This window comes from Ambystoma mexicanum, chromosome 4q (assembly GCF_040938575.1).
Source record: "Ambystoma mexicanum isolate Mex_15411 chromosome 4q, UKY_AmexF1_1, whole genome shotgun sequence".
NCBI classification, from domain to species: Eukaryota; Metazoa; Chordata; class Amphibia; order Caudata; family Ambystomatidae; genus Ambystoma; species Ambystoma mexicanum.
Window position 1 is genome coordinate 325,206,086 of NC_090928.1, and position 21,700 is coordinate 325,227,785.

The 21,700-nt window shown below is 47.0% G+C and overlaps 1 protein-coding gene across 5 annotated transcripts in view; it reads left to right on the top strand.

Annotated features, from left to right (window-relative positions):
• Nucleotides 1-21,700, top strand: part of BIRC6 (baculoviral IAP repeat containing 6) — a 3,097,233-nt gene that overhangs the window by 2,384,977 nt on the left and 690,556 nt on the right. For all 5 annotated transcript variants that reach the window (XR_011268132.1, XM_069607902.1, XM_069607904.1 and 2 more), the window contains one exon: nucleotides 8,104-8,884. Coding sequence is in view for 4 of the 5 variants with exons in the window: in XM_069607902.1 (XP_069464003.1) it covers nucleotides 8,104-8,884 (781 nt within the window). In the remaining variant the exon portion in view is untranslated. The remainder of the gene's footprint in view (nucleotides 1-8,103; nucleotides 8,885-21,700) is intronic.

Here is a 21,700-nt window from a genome sequence, read left to right on the forward strand (position 1 = left end):
CTTTCAAGGCGGGTCTGATCGATGCCAGGGCCATTGCGCAGGACCTCATGGGATCCTAGGACGCCCACATCGACACAGCCAGCAGAGGGATATGCCTTTGGGTCGAGATGAGTCCACGCCACAAAGTTTTCATCTGATGTGCAGGAGCGAATACTGAATCTGCCCTTTCAGGGCGTGGACCTTTTTTCACTCGTCCAATGATTACGAATTAACCAATAGGAAAACCTCCACTCAAACCCAAAACAGCCAAGTCCTTGGCCACCCTGACAAAACAGGTCAGAAATCCTCCCCTCAATCCCAGGGTAGGAACGAATTTAAACCCTGCGCTTTCCCCGGCTTCGGTGGGCAGGGGGTGGGTGGGGTGGTCCGAGACAGGGATTTGCGGAGGCCTGTCAGGTCACCCAGCGACAACAGGAGGAAGCAGCTGAGGACAATGCACAGGTTTTTCCGCTACCCCTCATCTGCCCCTGCCTCTGACGCCAAGAAGCAGTGATGTCAAGGTCGACTAAGGCAGCTCGCCTCTGGGTGGCCGTTTGGCTCCGTGGAGGTGTTTTTACAGGAGCCCGCCATTGGATCCTATCCGTAGTCTCCCAACAGGCTTCAATCTTCCTCTTCCTTTGCCTCTACCTTCCTCTCCTTCTCTTTGTCAGATCTGTTCCCGGCTCTTTTACGGGAGGTCCTTTCGCTCTTGGAGATGTAGGTGATAGAACCGGTTCCTCTTGTAGACAGTCGTTACTGTTCCAGGATTTTTGCAGTACCTAAGAAAAACCACGCTGGTCTGAGGTTAGTCCTGTACTTGTCATTTCTAAATCTGTCTTTACCGCAGTAACGCTTCAAGATGATTACTCCCGCGCACATAGCCGAGTCGCTGTGTGCAGGGCACTGGATGTGTTCCCTGAACCTCAAGGATGCCTACCTGCATGCTCCCATATATCAACTGCATCCGAAGTTTCTACGTTTGAGTTATCTCATGCCACTCCAGTACAAGGTGCTGCCCTTCGACCTGAACTTCGCCCCTGGTGTCTTCACGAAGTTGATGTATGCAGCGGTGGGCCTTTTCCGCTTGGATGGACAGCATCTATACCCTTATCTGGACGACTGGTTGGTGAGGGCAGGGTCACTCTTACCAGAGATTGACGGATACACTTCATCAGCTGGGGTTTTCCCTCAACCAGAGGAAATCGCGGATATGCCCCTCTCAGGATCTACCGTTAAGAGGTTTATGTTCCTCGGAAAGGCAGTTGGAAACTTTCTAGCCAACTAAACCACCTTGGCATGGTGGTTCCAACTCATTTTGGGCCTGATGGTCTCCTGGGTGTTCAGTGTAAAGTATGCTCCCCCAAAATGAGGCGCTTCCAGCTCCACCTGGCGGCCAATTGGGATCAGGAGACAGGGTATCAGTCGGATAGGATTCCAATTCCACCCTTCCTGCTGCCCGATCTTCGTTGGTGGCTGATGGAGGACAATGTCTCAGTGGGCGTCCCCTTCACCCGACCAGAGCCTACCCTGCTGGTGACGACGGACTCCTCTCTTTCAGGCTGGGGGGATACTCTGGTGGGCTGTGAGATTCATGGAGCAGGGTGCAGGACGGAAGCCCTCCTGCATATCAATCTGCTAGTGCTCGGGGCAGTGGTCCTGGCCCTCAAGGCATTTTTGCCCCTCATCAAGGACAAGTCGGTTCTGGTCAGGACGGACAATTCTACTAGGATGTTTTTTCCTGAACAAGCAGGGTGGCACGTGTACTCTTTCCCCCCACCCCCTTCTCTGCATGGAGGCTTATTCGATCTTGGAGCGGGCCCTTATGGAGGGGATTTGGATCTAGGCAGTCCATCTCCCGAGGTACAGCAATGCAGAAGCGGACCAGTTGAGTCGCTTGGGGTTCAACACCTACTAGTGGGAGCTGCACAATGACTCATTGTTCCAGCGTTGGGGGTTCGCAGACCTAGATTTTTTTGCATGCCCTCCCACCCCTCTGCTCCAACGGACTCTCTGCAGGTTTCTGGGCACCATGTGTTGCAGCCTCATCCTGGTTTCTCCCCACTGGCTTTCGAGATCCTGGTTTTCGGATCTGCTGCAGTTGTGCTCCCAGGGTCCTGTCAATCTTCCGATCCCCAGCAGGGGCTTCCTGGCGCAGCAGGGCGAGGTAGTGGAACATCCAGACCCTGCCAAGCTGGCCCTGACCCTTGGACTAGTGGGCCTAACCTGTCTCTGTTCCTACAGTGCGGCCCTCTGGATCTCTGAAAAGTACCTTAGCTTGCATCCTCTGGAGTTGGGACTCCTTCATTGCATGGACCCACTCTAGTATTGGGGCTGAAAATCGGACATATTTGTGGCACTGGAACCTTGTCACCTTGCTGGCCTGCTTGGAGCCCTTGTCCATCTGTCCTACTGCATTTTTCCTGCTCACCCTGTGAGGGGACTCTCTTCAGATTCATCAGCCAGATTCTGTCTTCTCGTCAGTGCTAAAGCAGAGGCCCTTCATCATTTGAAGCCTTAGATCCAGCTTGATGGTATCCGTATAGAACCATGATCGTAAGTGCTTTGTGGACATACCCAAACCCAATGCTGAAAACAACCCCTGCAATTGTGACCCAGGGACCTGTCCTGCATCAACCAACAGTGAAATGGTATTCCTCCATTGGCCTTGACTTATCTGAGGTGGTTGGTTTTTTGTTGATCAGTGTTTTAGGGACTTTGGTGCAATTTCGGTTTTCAAAGCTTCCCATTTCCCATTCATTTCTATGGGAATAAAATCCAGATCTTTGTTTAAATAGCACCGCCAGAAGCGCAATGTTGTGCGAGTCTGCGATCAGAAGGCTTAGCCCTTAAAAGGATGCTCTCTGACAGTGCCATTTTTTGGGGGTACCCCTCCATCTGCTCCCGGTTTCTGCTGTGTGGCACCAACTCCCATCCTCTGGTGCCTCCCTCCCCAAACTGCCCTTGCCGGCACTTACAGGCTCCTCTTTTTCACACTTCTAAGGCTGTGAGGGATGGCCCACACACACGAAACTCTTTTGTGCATCATTCTTTACCCTTGCCGCCTCCAGCATCCACTCCTGCACCTACCTGGGCTTGGCCATAGGTGGAGGAACCAGAGTCTGGACATCCTGAATGGATAGGATGCTGACTAGGATTGCTAGCTGCCCCTTTCTGACATGTGAAGTTGAATTTCCATATATTGGGAGAGTTTTGCACTGATTCTGGGACTATTGCTGCATTGAGCCAATTCTTCCCTATGAGAGATGTGAGTAATATTACAAACTATATGATAACTATACAAGAATATCCAAATAACTGGTTTACTTACCTTGAACATTTTACAACATTGTTTCTATGATGGGGATTGGACTTAAAATCCTTAATTCGAAACATTGCTGTGCTTTAAAACACTAGAAAGCCATGGTAAGATTGGTTTACATCCTCGACCTCCCAACACTGTATGATTACTTAACACCACCATCCACAGGTAATTGTTACAATGCTGTTGCTTAACCTGTGTACGCATGCTGTTCCAGTTTCTACACTAAATTGTGAACTGTAGAGATTGATTTTTACTTCACTTTTAGTGTCTTTTACTTATTTTCTGTGTTGATAGTAATTTTGAATTTACCTATGCAGACATCCATTTGCTTGTTGATCTTTTGTTTAATTGTTCATTACAACAAATCCCTGCTCTCCTAAGTCTCAGCATTTAGGCAATTCACAAACAAAATATTGACAAGCAAAGGAATGTCTGCACAGGTAAGCTTGTCCTTGTTACCAAGTTAGAGTTGAGACTTTTGTGTCAGATTTCAGGGTTACTTTGGGATTTTCAGAACTTTCTGTCGGGTGTTCAAGCTTATAGAGCAAAGGGCAGGCAGAGCTATGGATTTTTGCAATTACCGATTTGTTTTCATTCCTTTCCCCATTTGCCCGGGTTTACCACCGGGTGCCATGAAAATGCTTCTGGCAAAGCACACAGACCACATACAAATTAAGCTCAAACACAGCACTCCACTGAAACAACTATTCACATACACTTGCATTCTCATCAACTGCCACTCTGCACACTAACATAAAAGCAATGAGCTCATCGGCATACACTCCTTGGCCTGCTCTTTCTCATAGATGCATGACTTAAACAGAAGCGCACACACACCCCTATCAACCCTGACATGCTGCCCCGCCCATATCACATCCACCACAGGGATCACCCACAAAAACAGGTGGTGGCATTGCCATAATTTACAAACACACTCACAATCAGCAACCCCCAAACACTTTCTTTGAAGCCCTCTCTCGCATGCTCCCCATCACAGCTACACCCATCCACCTCCTTTATCACGCCCAACTCAATCCCAACTTCAACACTGACTGGACTGACTTTACCACTGGCAACCACAGTTCCCGCTGCACCAACTTTTACTATGGAGATTTCAACCCAGGCAGTTCCCACCAAGATAACCCCATACTGGATGCTGTTCTCACCCCACTTAGCCACTATGATCTCAAATAACACATCACCTACCCCACACACATAGGTGGCAGCACATTAGATCTTGATATATCTAGCAAAAATCACATCTCTAGAGAATCGAATCTGGGTATTGTGGTCTGACCATTTTGATATTCGCTACACTCTGCCCGCCCCCTCTCCACCACACATCCCATCTGCCTCCCAGCCAGACAAATTAAACACAACCTGGGCACCACTCATGCCACCCCTGCTTCCCCTCTCACACATCGCTCCACACTCCTCACTAGTTACAACACTATCATCACCAAGGCACTTGACAAACTAGCCTTCCTCATAATAAAGAAAACCCATCACCATCAACCGTTCCCTGCTCTCCATCAAAAGGAAGCCAGGTGCTTTGAAAGAGCCTGCCAACAGACCCTTGCCACGCCAACAGGATACCCCCTCAAACACTGTCACAACAAAAACAAAGACAGCCATATGCAGCACCAAAGTAGCCCACTACCTCTATTCCACCACCAATCGTACACAGAAAAGTTTCAACATCAAGTCCCTTTCCAACCCTCTATCCACACCTTCAACATTACTTTCAACTTCAGTATGCAACTCACTCCTGAATTACTTCAACACTGTAATAATATCAGACAATCTGTACCACCCCTCACCCCTGAGCGTTCCAACACATGGGATACTTTCCACCCCATGGACAGACACCCTCATCACCCTCACCAACAGAACAAAACCTGCATACATACTTCCTGGATGATGCATGCCCTCATCATGTCCATCCAACTGCATCACCACTCTGGCTCTACAACGGGTCAACATCAACTCCTGTCTCAGACATGGTACAAACCCCTGCGTACTCAAAACAGTACAAATATCCCCCTCCTTAAAAAAACATTCATTGACTCCTGAAAACTACCCTCCCCTTCGTTATCCTGCCAGAATCACAGAATGCTTCATCACAATTCACCAACGCATTGCCACAAATGACGACCTCAACCTCTTCCAATCTGGCTTTAGACCTGGCTCCAGCACTGGGCCCACAACACTTCACTGACAAAGGACACATTGCACTACTTGTACTCCTTGCCCTCCATGCTGTGCTCAACATCATTCTCTTCAACATCCCATCTCACAGGATGAGCTGCTCAAGCACTGTTCTCGACTGTTTTACTCACTGACAGGACACACTTTGTCTATGTGCCTTTTATTCATCTGGCCCCAGTCTAGTACGGAGTCCCGCAAGGATCCTTCCTCTTTCCTATACTCTTCAACAGATGTGTGGAATCTCTCCGACATATCCTTGGCAACCCCAGTGTCCATTTCCACCAGTACAGTGACGAGAGACACAAATATACTTCAGATTCTCATCGCCTTCATAACTCCACACCCACAAAGGCGCTCTCCCCACCATTACCACCTGGATGGCCACCCAGTTCCTCAAACTCCACACTTCCAAAATTGAATACCTCCTCATCTGCCTCCCAGACACAAACCAGACCTCTCCCCTTGGAACAAAGAACTCACCACAAATAGACCACACATGTCCCGCTCCACACCTGTCAAATCCCTAGGCTTCCCCATTGACCCCCCCACTTTTCTGTCACCAAAACATGCAATCTACGACGACACCTACTCCACCCTATAAGAAGCATCCTTCCTTCTGACTGCTTCTGCACCACAGTACAAACAGTGGTTATGTTCAAACTTTATTACAGTAAGGTCTCCTCACTTAACTCCCCAAGAGCACCCTTGTCCCCTGCAAGCTATCTAGAACACAGCAGCCCGACTCGTACTCCACCTTCCCAAATACTTGCACATCACCCCAGTTCTCGCCCAGTTCCGCTGGCTACCAATCTACCAGAGAACTAACTGCCTTCAAAGTTCTCTGCATTGTATTCAAAGCCATCCACCTCAAATCCCCAACTTACCTTAAAAACATAACTTATTACCCACACAAATTCTAGACATGCTAGCCTGCACATTTTCCACATTCCACTGAAATGTACATGCACACGAAAACAAGCTTTTTTCCAGTGGTTGTCCAATACACCTTCCATCAACACTTTAAAATAAGCCTAAAAACATGCCCATTTCCCCCCAAAACTAATCCAGCCTCACCACCTCCCCTGCCTTCACATGCCTATACTAGATCTTCCTATCCTGTCCTAAAATAATTTTGTAATTTCTGTTTCATGTCCCCCTTTTTGAACCTTGTAATGCTCTCTGAGACCACCTGGGTAGAGCCAGCGCTGGACAGAAATTAAAATAAATTAAATAATCCTTTGCAGAACTCAAAGGTTGGTGGCCAAAAACCTAAAACTGAGAATGTGTTACAGTGAGGGATGCGTGTTTGTGCGACATTGTTTGGAATAGGGAAAGTGTGACTTCGTTTTAGGGCATTAGTGTAATCCGAGTAAAAGGCATATTACTGGGCATATAGACTGGCAATACATGCTTAACTGGTCAGAGTGAAGAACATTCTAATCATAAATTGCCTTTTAATCCAATCGTACTTGATTAATTATTCATTTTCTAATGTTTTTAAAATAAAGCTGTTGTGTACAGTTTCTTAAAATGTCTTCTGTGGATAATCCGAAGCTTCCAGTGATCTTTCATTTAAAATGTTTTTCTTTTGCGTTAGTGGACTCATAAGTAATTTGAAGGGATCTGTCAAACAAGTTTTTTTTTTAGGTGGTTGTCCATATGCCTGTTGGTGTGCAATTATGTTGCAGAAATCTCAGGGGAATTAGCCCATACCATTTTCTGCATAGGGGACATCAGTTTGTGTTCTGCCACTTCATATGCCGATTAGGCATCAGATAAAGTGAAAGAATGCTACCTTCGTGGAATATGAACAAGTCTCAAGTTTTGAATGAGTAGTACATACTAAGATGCATACGATTTATAGAGCAATAGTAGTATCCTGTTTTGATGAAGACTGGTAGAAAAATGCTCATATTTAGATTAATCTGCGCACACCTATTTGCTGAGATTTTTCAACATAGTAACTATTGTATACATCACTTGTTACTGCAATTTGTCATGATTCTGCTCTATACATCACCATTTAAATGATTAAATATGTAGATAAGTTGAATAGGTTCATTCAGTTAGGCATTAACTATTGCTCTGGGTCGGCGTCCATTTGATCAGCGTTGTGCACATAAACCGTTTTGGTTGAGTGCATACGGTTTTCAATTCTGCCTTCCCTCTTTCATTCTGCATACTCCCCCAATCTACCCTCCTTTTTGCATTTTACCCTTCCCCCACCCACCCCCCTTGCCATGATCAAAATGGAATTGCTTTTCAAATAAGGGGTTACATTGGGTGATGTATTAATAAATCGGGAAAGGTTTAAAGGACTTGCAGCGAGATAGCATTCCAACCGCATTTGTCTATGTATTGCTGCCCCTGCATTCATTTTTTATTTTAAATGCATTTTTAAAAAGTACTGTATTAAATCTAACCGTCTGCTTTGTTAAACCACATGTTTACTTTGCTATTTTATGCACCACTGTTGTTTTTTTTATTGTTTGATGTGCTGCTCCTTGCATGCCTCAACCAAGTTTGCAATTATTAGTACGTACATAGAATTTAATGTATATTTAAACAAGCGGACTTGTTTTTGTTACTTCTAGGTCTCTGTACAAGTGGTCCATGTCACTCCCTTGCAACATGGTTTTGAAGAAGGCAGTTGATAGCTTGCTGTGTTCAATGTGCCACATTCATCCCAACTATTTCTCTTTGCTAATGGGCTGGATGGGCATTACACCTCCGCCCATGCAGAATCCGCATAGACTGTCCATGACTGATGACAGCAAAAAACAAGACCTCAATGAATCCTTAACCGATGACTCTAAAACTGCACAAGCACCTCTTGCACTAACCGAGTCTCACTTGGCCACTTTGTCTGCTTCATCTCAGTCTCCAGAAGCTATCAAGCAGCTGCTGGACTCGGGTGTGCCCTCCTTGCTTGTGAGGAGTTTGGTGGCTTACTGTTTTAACCATATTTCCACCTCTGACTTTGCCACCCTCTCAACAGACAACACACATGACCGACTCAGAAGGCATCATGTCCCACAGCATTTTATTAAAATGCACATCACAGCCGATCTTGTTGCACCTGTCCTTAGGTTTTTAACTGAAGTTGGCAACAGCCACACCATGAAGGATTGGTTGGGTGGCTCAGAAGTAACTCCTCTCTGGACAGCACTCCTGTTTCTATTATGCCACTCTGGTGCTACCTCTGGGGGCTACTGTGCTGGAGGACAACATGCCACTGGAAAAACATCTTTGCTGTCTGCATCTCTGGGAACTGGATTTACGACTCAACAAAGAACTGCAGTGGAAAACGCAACAGTGGCATTCTTTTTGCAATGCATTTCTTGCCACCCTAGCAACCAGATACTTATGGCACAGGTATGGTAGATTATCAAATTTGTTTTCTGAACTAAGTTAAAGTACCGTGCTTTTATTTTCATGTCTATTTCGATTGTAATAATGAAAACCCTTTGGGAGTGTTGTTATTGGCACAGTACCCAAGCTTGCTTTCGAAGGTCTGCCTGTAGGTCTCCGTACCCATGGTGCACTTTGTGGCTGAAATGTTAAATGACCACACAATCATAGTTATAATAACTCTAGTGTTTCTATTTACTATGTCATTATTTTCCCCTAAATATTCTACAAGAGGGGATACTTTTCTATTCTATCTCCAGCCCTAGATATTTGGGGAAATTGTTTTTTTGGCAGACACCGTGGGTTAGGGACCAATGAAGTTTCTCAGGGGGGACTCTTGGGAAGAAAACCTAGTGAAGTGCATGTAGATTGTGGAAACCAAGGACACTTTTAAAATTCAGGTTGTAGTTTTATGTTCTTTAGTTGATTACTTAAATGTTGACACATGCACGCCTAGTACTGTAGTGAAGGTTTAGCAGGTGTGACATTAATTGCTGAGGGTGGTTTCACACAACCTGAAATTGTTGATCATTTTCAATATACAATAATACGAAAATGTGTGTTAACTTAAAAGCAATGCTTATTTATTCAGAAATTGTAATTGTTCCTTTTTTAGGTTTTGTGGCTGTGTTGTACTGTTTGTTCATGCAGCTGTGTTTGACTAAAAAAAGAGACCTGTTGCTTCCCCAACACTTTCCATTATTGTTCAGGTTACCAAACTCCAGTATGAACACGTCTTACGTAATGCTTATTTTGATTAGCTTAGTACTTCTATATCTGAATCCTTTCCTGCATACTCTGGTAATGTTCTGGCTGCAGCATGTTGGAACGACAAATTTGTTCAAAACAAAGGTTGAATTATTTCTCAGCGTATGGATGCATTTGTATTTGTGTGCAAAGAGTGGCTGCCCTCGTCACTGGCTCCCTCTATTTAATTTACTTCCCCTGCTGTAGAAACTGTAATCTTTCACATTGCCTTGTATTTGCTGTATTAATATAATGCTGACTGTGCCAATCTCAGCTCTCCGAAGCTGACAACCACAGTATGTGCTTCAGGTGCCTGAAGCCTGAGTATTCCTGCACTGATATATGCTCTGCTAATCTCCTTCTTTTTTCCTCTATTTTTGAATTTCCGATGAGTCAAAGTGCCCAAGACAAGCCCCTGATGTGTGTTCTAAGCTCGCGAGGAGTGAAAAAGTTCAAAGGACACAAAACCATGTTTCTTGTTTGCGCCAGTGGTCTTGAGTGGTGCAGCCGTTCAAACTTGTGAGAGCCTCTGCTTGCATGTCCGCTCATATTCAATGACAATCACATCCTTGTGAGTGCGTATGATGAGGTGCCTGCTGATTCATCAATTGTCTGTTAATTTTATGTCCATAAAATTTCTTCCTACTGATGGCTGTAGAAGCTTAGTTTGTTGGATGCTCCCTTCAAAGCCACCTGCTGCAACCCTCATGAGTGCGGGCGGGCCATGATCAGTAGCCCCATAAACTCTGGAGAAAATCAGTCTTTCTCTCGCCATTGTACATAGAGGCTGGGTGCATGACCCTAAATGTAGACACCCATGCCCACAGGCAGCCTTTGCTGAGATTGTTATACTTGCCAGTGGAAATGCAGGAAAAAGTAAATGATCAGACACTTGTGGGAAATCATAGTTGCAACCACCCTTCTTATGAGCAGTTGGTGAATTGTAAAGTCGATCAATTGCCCTGACAGTTAAGGCTCTTGCAATACAGATTAAGAAGCAGGGACAGTAGGGCGGTGAATCTTACTGCCCTGGGTAGATAAACCAGCTTCACGGGAGCATGAGTGTGATTCCTGCTGCATGTTTCGGAGGTGGCGAGATGCGGTGTGCAACCGTCCTCATGGTAAGTAGGTGAAGGAATCTAGGTTCCCTTGACACAGTTACGCTGGGTTAAATAGAATTTGCAGTGAGCTGTCAAATAACCTATATTATGTGGAACAGAGTTCAATTAACACAATCTGCTGTGCAACGCTCTGAGATTTAATAAAGGCAAGGGTGTTTCATAGAAAGGGTCCCAAAGTTCACAGCCAATGCGCGTTTTGACTGTCACTAGGTCCTTTCAAGGTGAGATTTGGCATCCTTGTCTAGTACTGTCGGGGCAGCCCTCTTGAACAAAGATGAAAAGACTCTTGAATCATACGTCAAGAAGGTCTACTCTAACGCTGGGTTACACCTCAGGCAGGCCAACGCAGATGCCATCCTGGCTGCGGGTAAACTCTGCCTGTGGAGGGAAATCGCAGACTTCCTGCCGGACATCTCTAACAACAAGCAAGCCACATTCAAGGTGGGCCTAGCTGAGGTGAAACTCATTGCACAGGAAATGATGGAGCCCATGGTAGGCCACATCGACGCGGCTAACAGAGCTATCGGTCTGGCAACGGACATTAAGCACACAGTCTGTCTGAAGGCTACTTACCTCTACTTCCTCCTCCTCCTCCTCAGAGACTTAAACATCCACCTGGATGCTACCAGCCCTTCTTCAGGACTCTTTCGCAACCTCTGCTATTCTCTCTCTCTCTATATTCTTCCCTCTGGCCCAACTCACTCTGCAGGGGGCACCCTGGATGTTCTGATCTCCTGAGACCTACCCTCATCTAACCCTTTCACCACTCCTCTCTTGGAGTGATCACTTTCTCCTTTATTCCCACCTCACACTCTTCCCTGTAGGTCAAGCCGACTCCAGCACTGCCACCTACCTTCTCGATCATCTGACCCATTAAGCGTGTCAGTTAAGGCTTTTGCTGATACTTTCTCTCCTCCGGCTACACCTTTGGCTGGCTCGCACCCTGACACAGCCCTCTCTAACCTTCATCTCTCTATCTCTAACACTCTGGATGTCCTTACTCCTGTCATGAGGATCCGTTCGAAGCTCAAATCCAAGTGCAACAATTCCAACCTCGCCTTAAAAGCAAGTGTAGGGTGGCAGAGAGGAAGTGGAGGGCCTCTTCACAAACTGGCCTGCCGCCTGCTCCAAAGGCAGTACAGAGTCTCCGTCCGCTCTAAGAAGAGAGCCTACATCCAAGCCTGCATCTCTGCGGCATCTAACAACTCAGCCAAACTTTTCAAAATCTGTAAGGAGCTGTCCAATCCTGCTGCAGTCTCTACCTCTCCTGTTCCCTCCCAGGCCCTCTGCCCTGCTCATCAAGAACTATCAAGGACCACATTGACACCTTTGCTCCAGCCATGGCCGATTTCTGCAATCACTCCTTTGCCACTGGACCTCCCCTTTCCTCCCCCCTCCTCAAGTGCTCTCTTCTTCACCCCCTTCTAAAGAAGTCCTCAGCCGATCCTTCCTTTCTCGCTAACTATCGGCCGATCTCCATCACTCCTTTCCTTGGCTAACTCTTGGAAAAGCTGGCCATCTCCCAGCTTAATCTACATACTGAATCTTGTGGGATGTTTTTACCCAGGCATCCGAGCCCTACCTCAAATCTGTGCAGTACTGACATGGGAAACATCATGATGGCCAGAGCTTCCCAGAAAATGCACAGGGAAATGCATGAAGAATAGGCTGCCACTCATTTTTGCCTATGTTGTGGGCACAGAAGGACACTGCCTAAAACCACCATTGGACTACCCACACAGTAGTCTGAAACCATTGGGAATGGCAATGCTGATTGCCAAAAGCAAACCCATAACTGTTGAGAATTCATTTTCTTAAATCCCAAAAAGGGGTGCAGTACCAGTACTCACCACTATCAGAAAGCCGGCGTTTTAAAACCACCAGATTTTACTTTTTTGTAGAAAACTGAATAAATGAACCCAAAACATGCCAAAGAAAGACTTACTGAGAGGTGGATCCAATGTAAAGTTATATTCTGAAGTGACTTGAAGGTTTATAACAAGACTGGCTGAGCTGTGGATTTCAGCAGTTTAAGTAAATTTGGACTGAAAGACACTAAAAATCTAAATGTTTAAAAGAAATGAGTGACCTACTTTTGAGTGTCACATAGGTTGCAATTGTTTAAATGTCATAGTTTTGAACTTAGAATCAGCATTCTAGCTGCATATGTAAAACTTTGTCTTGACTTAAACTGGGGAACAAAAAGTGACATTTTATCTGAAACCTGGCTTAAGGAACTGAATTCTGCCCACCAGCCACCCCCATCAGGAGTGAAACTTGAGTCACAGCTGTGTTCCCAGGCCTATCTGCCTTTTGCTGGCCACACTAAGGATATGCCATCTCTCTGATAATTGAATTAAGGGGAGCCCCCACAGAATACAGGAGCTCTGAACAAAGCCCTGTCCTGACTCAGGCAAATGTTTTATTGGCGGCAGTCGTAAATGGAGCTTCCTCCTGGAAGTAAAGGGGAGGAGCACTGCCTGTGAGAGCAAGCTGGCTTGGCAGAACTGGAAAAACCAGAAATTCAACCTTGTGCTGGGGGAAAACCACACCCCTTTGGGGCCAGAACATAACTCTAAAAAGATGGATCATTCATAGAGCGGACATGTGAAAATTTTATAAATGATACCATAATTCTTGTGATTTTTCTGCCCACATTTCAAGAGGTTTTTAGAACCGGTGGCATGTTCAGGGGGGTTTTAGCGGAAAAGAGGATATTACTCAAAATGTGTGCGTGTGAAAAATCTGACACTTCATCAACTAATGTCCATACTCCTTGCGCACATGTGTGTAAATTTGGGGTAATGTCCAGTATTGCAAACCAGTTAAAAAGTGCAAAATATTGCCATTTCTGAATGCAAGCTCCCAGGAAGAGCAGAGTTTGAATAGGGGATACCTCCTGTGATATGTGAGGGGTGCGTGTAATTGTAAACAATATGTACCTCTGAAAATATGTATTTGGTTCAAATCTAGATTTGTGTGTAAGTTGACAGGAGGAGTGGACTCTTTGCAAGCCATAAAATGACATCACGCTGACACACACTTCCTTCCCCAATCAAGTGAGAAATGGAAGCTTGGCCAATGACAAGTGGAGAGGGGCTGGCTAGTGATGCTGCTCACACACACCCATTTTGAAAACACATAAAAGCAGACAGACAGGACAGATAGGGACCTTCAAATCCATTTGCAGCTGGAAGCTCTGCCGGGAAAATCCATACTTCAAATCCATCAACCTCCAGAGAGCTAACATAGAGACTTCAATCTATCAACCTTCAGAGACCCAGACCAGCAGAGTAGAGCTGACCTGTTAGCAGAACCAGAGAGAGCTGACCCAGATCACTGTGAAGTGCAGAGAGAGCTGAACCGGAGTCCAGTCCAAAACCTGACCAGATCCGTGGGAAGGCATATTTCTAAATATATTGTGAGTACATAGCAAAACTGTGCAGAACCAATCTCTTAGTTAAAATAATATAATTCAATCTATTTAATCTAAGTAGAGCTGCCTCCTAACTGTCACCTGTCATTTGTAAAGCTGTCACCTGTCATTTTCTAGTTGCAAGCTGCACTTGTCTTTTTGAACTTTAAAATTTCAAATCTGAAAAACGACCTTCACAAAATCGCTCATATCTCCGCGACCGTTTGTGCTAGAGACTTGCAGTAACTTTCATCTGGGATCCTAGGCTTTCATAGGACCCCAAAACGATATTGATAGCCCTTGTAGTTCTTCTGTAATCGCGCCAGACGCATTCGCGAATTTTGCCGCGATTTGAAAATTTCTCCACTTGCAAAAAGATAGCTGCTTTTGCTTTCCTCTGAAAAAAATCGTTTGCCTCATAAAAACTATCCCTGCATCACTGCTAGAGTGAGCCTAGACTAATATTAACTTGATTTCACTCACCCTGAACCTCCTAGAGGGAATTAAAAGCATTTTAGCATATTCTTTCTTCATTGCCAGCACATTTAAAAGCATTTGGGCCTGTGTTTTCAACTTCTGTAGTCTAAGTTGCTGGGTGAACTGAATTACATTTGAATTGCATTTCTGAGAATTGTGTGCCTTCCTTCCCTTTCCTTGCATTGCATAAAAGGGGGGGGGGGGGTGAATTGTCCAAGAAAGTGATTACATTGTCTTTTGCTGAAATCCTATCAAGTTATTTTCTGTACTGCATTTCATTCCACATTGCATCCATTGGAAACCATAAAAGTATTGTTGCTAACTTATCCATTTCATGTCAACTCCTTAGTGATTATAAAGAAGTGTGCTAGAGCCAGATTCTCTGGTTTTAATCTTTATCATATCAGATTAAGTGTGATATCCAATTATTAATTTATTATAAAGTGTGATATATAGATCTATTGTTTAAATTATCAAATAAACCTTTTAAACTTGCAAAACAGAACTACTTCTTGGCTCAGTGGGGTCAGGAGGATTCCAAGAGAGGGTTGTTATATAGGGGTAGTCATCCAGAACGCATGAACTGGACATAAAGATATATCAATAAGGGTTTTCATTCAGTATTCTAGACTAGGCGTTGAATTGGCTGTAGTGCTGAATTGAATCCTCTTACAATCTGTTGGTTGTCTCCATGACTACCAGTCTAGCTTCAGAGCTGCCAGAAGCACCAAAACTGCTCCCCTGAACACCCGTTAAGACTTGCTCGCCAATCTTGACTCCAATCTCCCTTCTGTCCTCATTCTCCTTGATCTATACTCTGCTTTTGACAGTCAACCATGCCATCCTGCTCAATCGTCTGCGGGACAACCTTGGTATTACTGATCAGGCCCTGGCGTGGTTGACCTCCTTTCTCACTGACCGACCCTCTCGGGTCCAACTTGTGTATTTCCTCTCTTCTATCTCTATCTACTTGTGGTGTTCCCCAGGGGTCTAACCTCTCTCCCTGGCTCGTCAACCACTACCTGGCACCTCTTGTCCACTGCATTGCTATTTTCGGCTCCAATTTTCAATGGTATGCGGATGACACTCGGCTCTCTTTCTTGTTCTCCTCAGCCACCTCTGCTGCTTCTCTCATACCAGACTGTCTGGCTACATTTCAGGAATGATGTGCCGCCAATGATATCTGCCCCAATGCCAGTAAGACTGAGATACTCTTCATTGGGACACCCGCTCCCTCCTTGCCGCTCTCTCTCTCTCGCGCTCTCGCGCGCTCTCTCTCTCTGTCGCTCTCTCTCTCTCTGGCCGCCCACTCTGGGCCCTCTTCCTGCTCCTTCCTGTGGGGCTAAAGACCTTGGTGTCATCTTCAATTCCACCCTCTACTTCTCTCGTCACATCTCTGACGTCTCTAAGAAGTCAAACTATCAGCTGCACCTCCTCAGAGGTATTCTTCCTTTTCTCACTTTCCCCCAGAAGCTCACTGACTCCAGAGCACTGGTCCTCTCTAGGATGGACTTTTGCAACAGCCTCTTTCTAAATCTTCCTGCCTCTACTCTTTGACCTTTACAACTTGTCCAGAACAGGACTGCGAGACTTGTCCTTTGCCTCAAGCCCAGGGATTGTATCTCTCCAGCTCTGAAATCTCTTCACTGGCTCCCCGTGGCTGCAAGTATCAACTTTAAGACCCTGTGCGTTGTCCACAAGGATTTCTGGGGGCTGGGACCGCTCTACCTCCAACTTTCTCTTCCAAAAGATCTTCCTTCTCGAGCTCTCCACTCATCCACTTCCAACTCTCTGTGGGTCAGACGCTTCTCCATGCAGAGTATTGGGGTCAGATCTATCTCCTCGGCTGGGGCCTCCCTCTGGAACACCCTCCCTGCCTCTCTCAAACTTGAGCAGACTCCCCTTTGGTTCAGTAAACAACTGAAGCCTTACTTTTCACTTCCGCTTTCTCTTTTTCTCTCCCCTGCTGATGAACCTGACTGCTCTGCGCACTGCTCACCCTCTGAACTCTGGCCCATGCTCCTGCATGTCCAGTTGCCCTTGCACTGCCTCTGGGCTCCTCAGCACTTAAGGGTCTGCATCTCCAACCCTAGAGTCCCTTCTCTCTGCACTTATGAGCCACGTGCTGGCTACACTTGTGAGTTCACTTCACTTCCCCCTACACCTCCCCCCCTGGCACTTCTCCTCTTCCCTGCACTTGAATGATCTGAATGACACAAGGCCTAGTAAGATCGTTATTTTATCCTCCCTTGTTTCCCCCTCCTTGTCTTGTTGCGCCTTGAAACAATTGTGTACAGACTCGTTATAAATACCACATCATATCATACAGTCACTCAATAAAGTAATGCATGGCAGTTCAAAGGAAACAATTATAGCAGTTCAATAAACAATATATCAAATCTCTCCGTATGACCTGGGTGAATTTCCCTTCTCCAGATTCCTGCAGGATTCTGTTCCACAGTTCGAAAAAAAAATGGGGAAATCCTGGTTCGTAACAAAGTTTTAACAGTTCTGGGTAACTACAACTTGACAACAACATGTTATACACACTACAGCAGTTCAACAAAAGGTTCTTTCTTTTCCTCTTGTAATAGTAGGCTTCAAAGTAATAGTCACTTGAACAAATAATATTGCCTGAATTCACACCCTGGTTTGTAACATAATTTGTCTTTGTCAGGATGCTTTTTGCTGCAACCTATTATGTCTGAAGATATGTAAGACTTCTGTAGTATTCTCATAACGTTCAGCAATTAAAGTTTGTAAGGTTAATTTGTTAACACCATTTCACAGCACTTCATCAACTTCTACCTGGTTTACTCCCATGTCAAGCCTTCCCTGTTCAGTATACTCCCCTACCCAAACAGTAATTTACCAAAAAAGTGCCTCTGTGGTTAAGATCAGCTTACAACAGCTTTGAATAATTCATCACTTTAGAACATTATGGCCTTAAGCACATTTTCAGAGCAGGGAAGATTCTCATTGGTACTCTTTAGTACTCTTTTGTACTTTCTAAAACCGCTGCAAGTTATGCTCTTCTCCTTCTGAACAACGTTTTCCAGAAGGGCAGCCTTCTTGCTACTCTTGTTTCCCACTGTGTTATCAACCAAACATTGTCGATGATATTGCTGTGTTCTGCTCCTTCCTGGGCATTGGCAATGTGGTTTTATACCAGCTTTCGTTATGTAATTATTCAAATATAGGCAATAGGCGTTCTCCAGCATGGGGTCTGGCATGCATTCATATGCTCGTGAAGGTTCACCGTCGTCAGGCCGGGAATCCTCGGTAACAAAAGAAAAGCAGTATTTCTTTAAAAGCTTGAATACTGCCTTTCATCTACTATCCAATCACTGAATACCGGGTCATGCTGCACCCATCCAATGACTGTCGTCTCCCAGTCCCACCCCCGGCAGCCATCTTCACATTTTTACCTCACGTTTTGGTGCAGGGAGTCCTCGAGTTTGGCTCACAGCTTTTTTCGATAGAAAATTCAGGTTTTATTTACGACATTTCAGAGACTACTGACGACTAATCGGTTCCAGTAACGGGGCTCCGTGCTGGTTAAGTTTCAAAGATCCGCAAGGCGTGTCAAGTGGAATGGCCTACTGAGGCCTACTTCGCGTCTCGCCATGTCGGAGGAAGGAAGGAGAAGTCTCTTCAGGATGTGCTCCATTTATGTGGAGGATAAGCCCACTAGATGTCTCTCTTTGCATCCCGACCATGAAGAGGACAGATGCGACATCTGCCAAAGCATTTCGGCCAAAACGAAGAGGGACTACTAGCGATGGTTGGTGGTGTGGTTGAAAGTGGACAGGGGGCCCTGCCGTGGACTTGGGCATGCTCAGGCGAAGCCCAGATCGGGGCGCACCCCAGAGCGCGCTCAACCGGGTGAGAGATCCCAATCGCCGAAGAGGAACCCCGGAGGGCTCCGGTAAAGCCAAGCGCCAGGCAGCTGCTCTGGCTAGATAGGCTGCTGATTCGGTCCTAGTACAGGGCACACACGCTCTCCGTTACCTTGCCCGTCTACGATGAGCTCGAAGCATAGTAGTTCTACAAAGTCCTCGAAGCATAGTAGTTTGTCACAGGAGAAACCGAAGAAGCACTCCCGAAAGGAACCCTTTTCGAAGTCCTTGGCGACACCCAATTCTACGGCTTCACCAACGACTACAAGACAGTCTACATCCACAACTACATCGACCAGACCATCGTCGAAGTTTACTTCCTTACGGCTGCAGTGTGCTCGTCTTCATGAAAGGGTTCACCGGCCACTGTCGGCAATTGCTTAGTCGGCAGCCACCCTTCGTCAATGGCTGCCTGTTAGACAGCCACCTTGTCGACGAGTAAGTAAAAGCCGCTGGCAAGACCCAGGACTACTGCTTAATTGACCACCACTACCCATTCAATAATGGCGGCGGTCATCATGTCTATAGCCCTGAGGGAAGTGGCTAGGCCAGGAGACCACTACGCAGAGAGCGCAGTTGGTCCTTTGGCCATTTATACTAGCTCCGACGACGATACAGTGCATAAGTGCTTGGATGCAGGTGGCTCTAGCCCTATAGATGCGGATTCGCCAAGGCATACGGGCCTGTTGAGGCACACCAGCATTCCTTCGGCAAACCGAGGGGCTCCTGCACAAGTTTCAAAGGATATGTCCCAGGACATCCTCTCAGTTCTCTGGTCTCGGAGATACAGCAGCGGCTACCACCCATAGCGGGCCCTTCAGGGAACTACACTAGATACAGTCCTCCAAGGCCTCCACACAGGTATCGCTTGGCTACACCGAGGCGACCACCATAGCCACCGCCAGGCGATGCGCTGCACACTGATAAAGCAACAAACACGGATGCTGGCACAACGGACAGTGATAAATTTGCTGACTCTGTCCCAGCTGATGGGGAGCCAGCAGGTGTGGATGATACCCCCAGAGCTTCACCTCCAGATGATTTCGGGTCATTCCATTCCATGATGGCAAGGGCATCTGCCCTATTTAATCTGGTGCCAGAGAAGAGGATGGAGGGTTTCCTCTACCAGAGATGTACATTAACCAAGAAGATTGTCATCTGTCCTGTTACTGGTTGAGGTATGGGATGAGGGCCTAGCCTTAAAGAAGTCACCAAGCTCTGCACCGGCAAAGCAGGGCTGGTTAGAGAAGAAATACAGGGTGTCGGACTCAGCCCCCAAATGTCTGTGCTTGCAACTATCCCCGGATTCAGTGGTTTCGTCACGGGAGCCGCAGCGAGCAAGTGGTCAGCAAATCCATCCTCCAAATCTATGGTCCCTCCGGACCAGGAGGGGAAGAAGCTGGATGCATCAGGAAAGCACATCATATATACTGCAGTGTTGCCAATCAAGGCGGCCAGCACTCTAGCTCTCCTGGCCCGTTATGATCAGGAGTTGTGGTATAAATTGGGGCCACTCCTGGAATTCTTGCCAGACAAGAGGACAAACGTTGGCACTATTTCAGGAGGGGGCAGGGTTGGCCTCCAATCATGCCACCACTGTGGCAATGGATGTTGCGGATTCCGGCTTCCACCAAATGGGAAATTGCATAGCGGTCAGGCGTCAAGGTTGGCTGAAGGCTACCAATTTTAGGCCGGATGTTCAGATAATCTGTTCGGAAAGGCGGTAGACGAAACACTGCAGGCCATCAAAACAGACGGCAAGGTCCCTAGGAACCCTGCAGCAGCGCTGCTCTTCTCCCTTTCGGTCCTCCGGGAGTACATTTGGAAGATCCTCAAAGGGATATGCCTTGGATATCGACCAGGGCCACCCACGGACGAGTAGTCTGGGCAGGGACGGTGAGCGGACCCGATCTACCCACTACGCCGACCCGAGCGTAGGATCCGCCCCGGGGGGCGGCGACCAGAGGGGAGAGGACCCCGGAGGGACGCCCGCAGCCCGGAGAGGATCCCTGCGCGACAACCCGTGATTGGTGAGCCGCTGCGAAGGAAGCCTCCAGCATACCAACGCGGCAATGGGAACTTCCAGGGAGGAACAACGTAGCGGGACACCCACCAGCGACAGGGCCGCCTAGACGAACAACACAAGCAACGCGGGTGACCTGAGGTGCGCAGCCAGGAAGCGATCGGGGCGGAAAGGTCCAAGCCCCCAACACTGAGCAGGCAGCTCCCTCTCCTCACAGACAATCGTTTATGACGACTGGAACCCCACGCCGGACCCTGCTCAATAACCACAACCTTTCTGAGCCCTGGGGAGGCTGAAGCCGCAGTCGCGCAAACTGCGACACGGACGTAACATAGCAGGGGCAACTCAGTCACAAGTGGAGGCCCAGACAACGCCGCGAGGGACAAGTCCACCCTTAGTCCTCACATTCACATTCCTGCGGGATTCTACATCATGGGCAAGGAAAGAAACAAGAAAACCACGACACAAAGCACCATGGATCAATATGCCACGAGCACACAGCCAGCACCAAATGCGGAGGACCCTAGGGCGACCCCCCCCCACACTGGAAGAACCCCTGTCACTAAAGGACGTGATGACCGCAATCGCCAGTTCGCGCTCCTCAATGGAGCAAAAAATTGACACTATCTCCACCGATGTCTCGTTCCTTCGCCATGACCTCCAGAAACTCTCATCCCAGACGGGAGAAGCAGAGCAACGAATATCTAACGTGGAGGACGACCTAGGCGGTGTGCACCAGCAACTCGCACAAACACTGAACCGCCTGAAAACCTTGGAAGCCTGAGTGGAGGAGGGAGAAGGCAGGTCCCGACGCAACAACATTCGCATTTTAGGCCTGCCGGAGCGCATGGAACTCTTCCTGGAGGAATGGCTGGCAGATCTCTTCGTGCCGAAAACCTTCTCCAACTTCTTCTCGGTGGAACGTGCACATTGCGTGCCCACAGGTCGTCCAACCCCAGAGGCACCGCCAAGGACAATTATCGCGAAAATTATTAATTACCGCGACAGAGACGCCATCCTACAGATGGCCAGAACACAAGGGACGGTGACATATAATGGATCCAGGATCGCCTTCTTTCCGGGCTACACCCGCGAAGT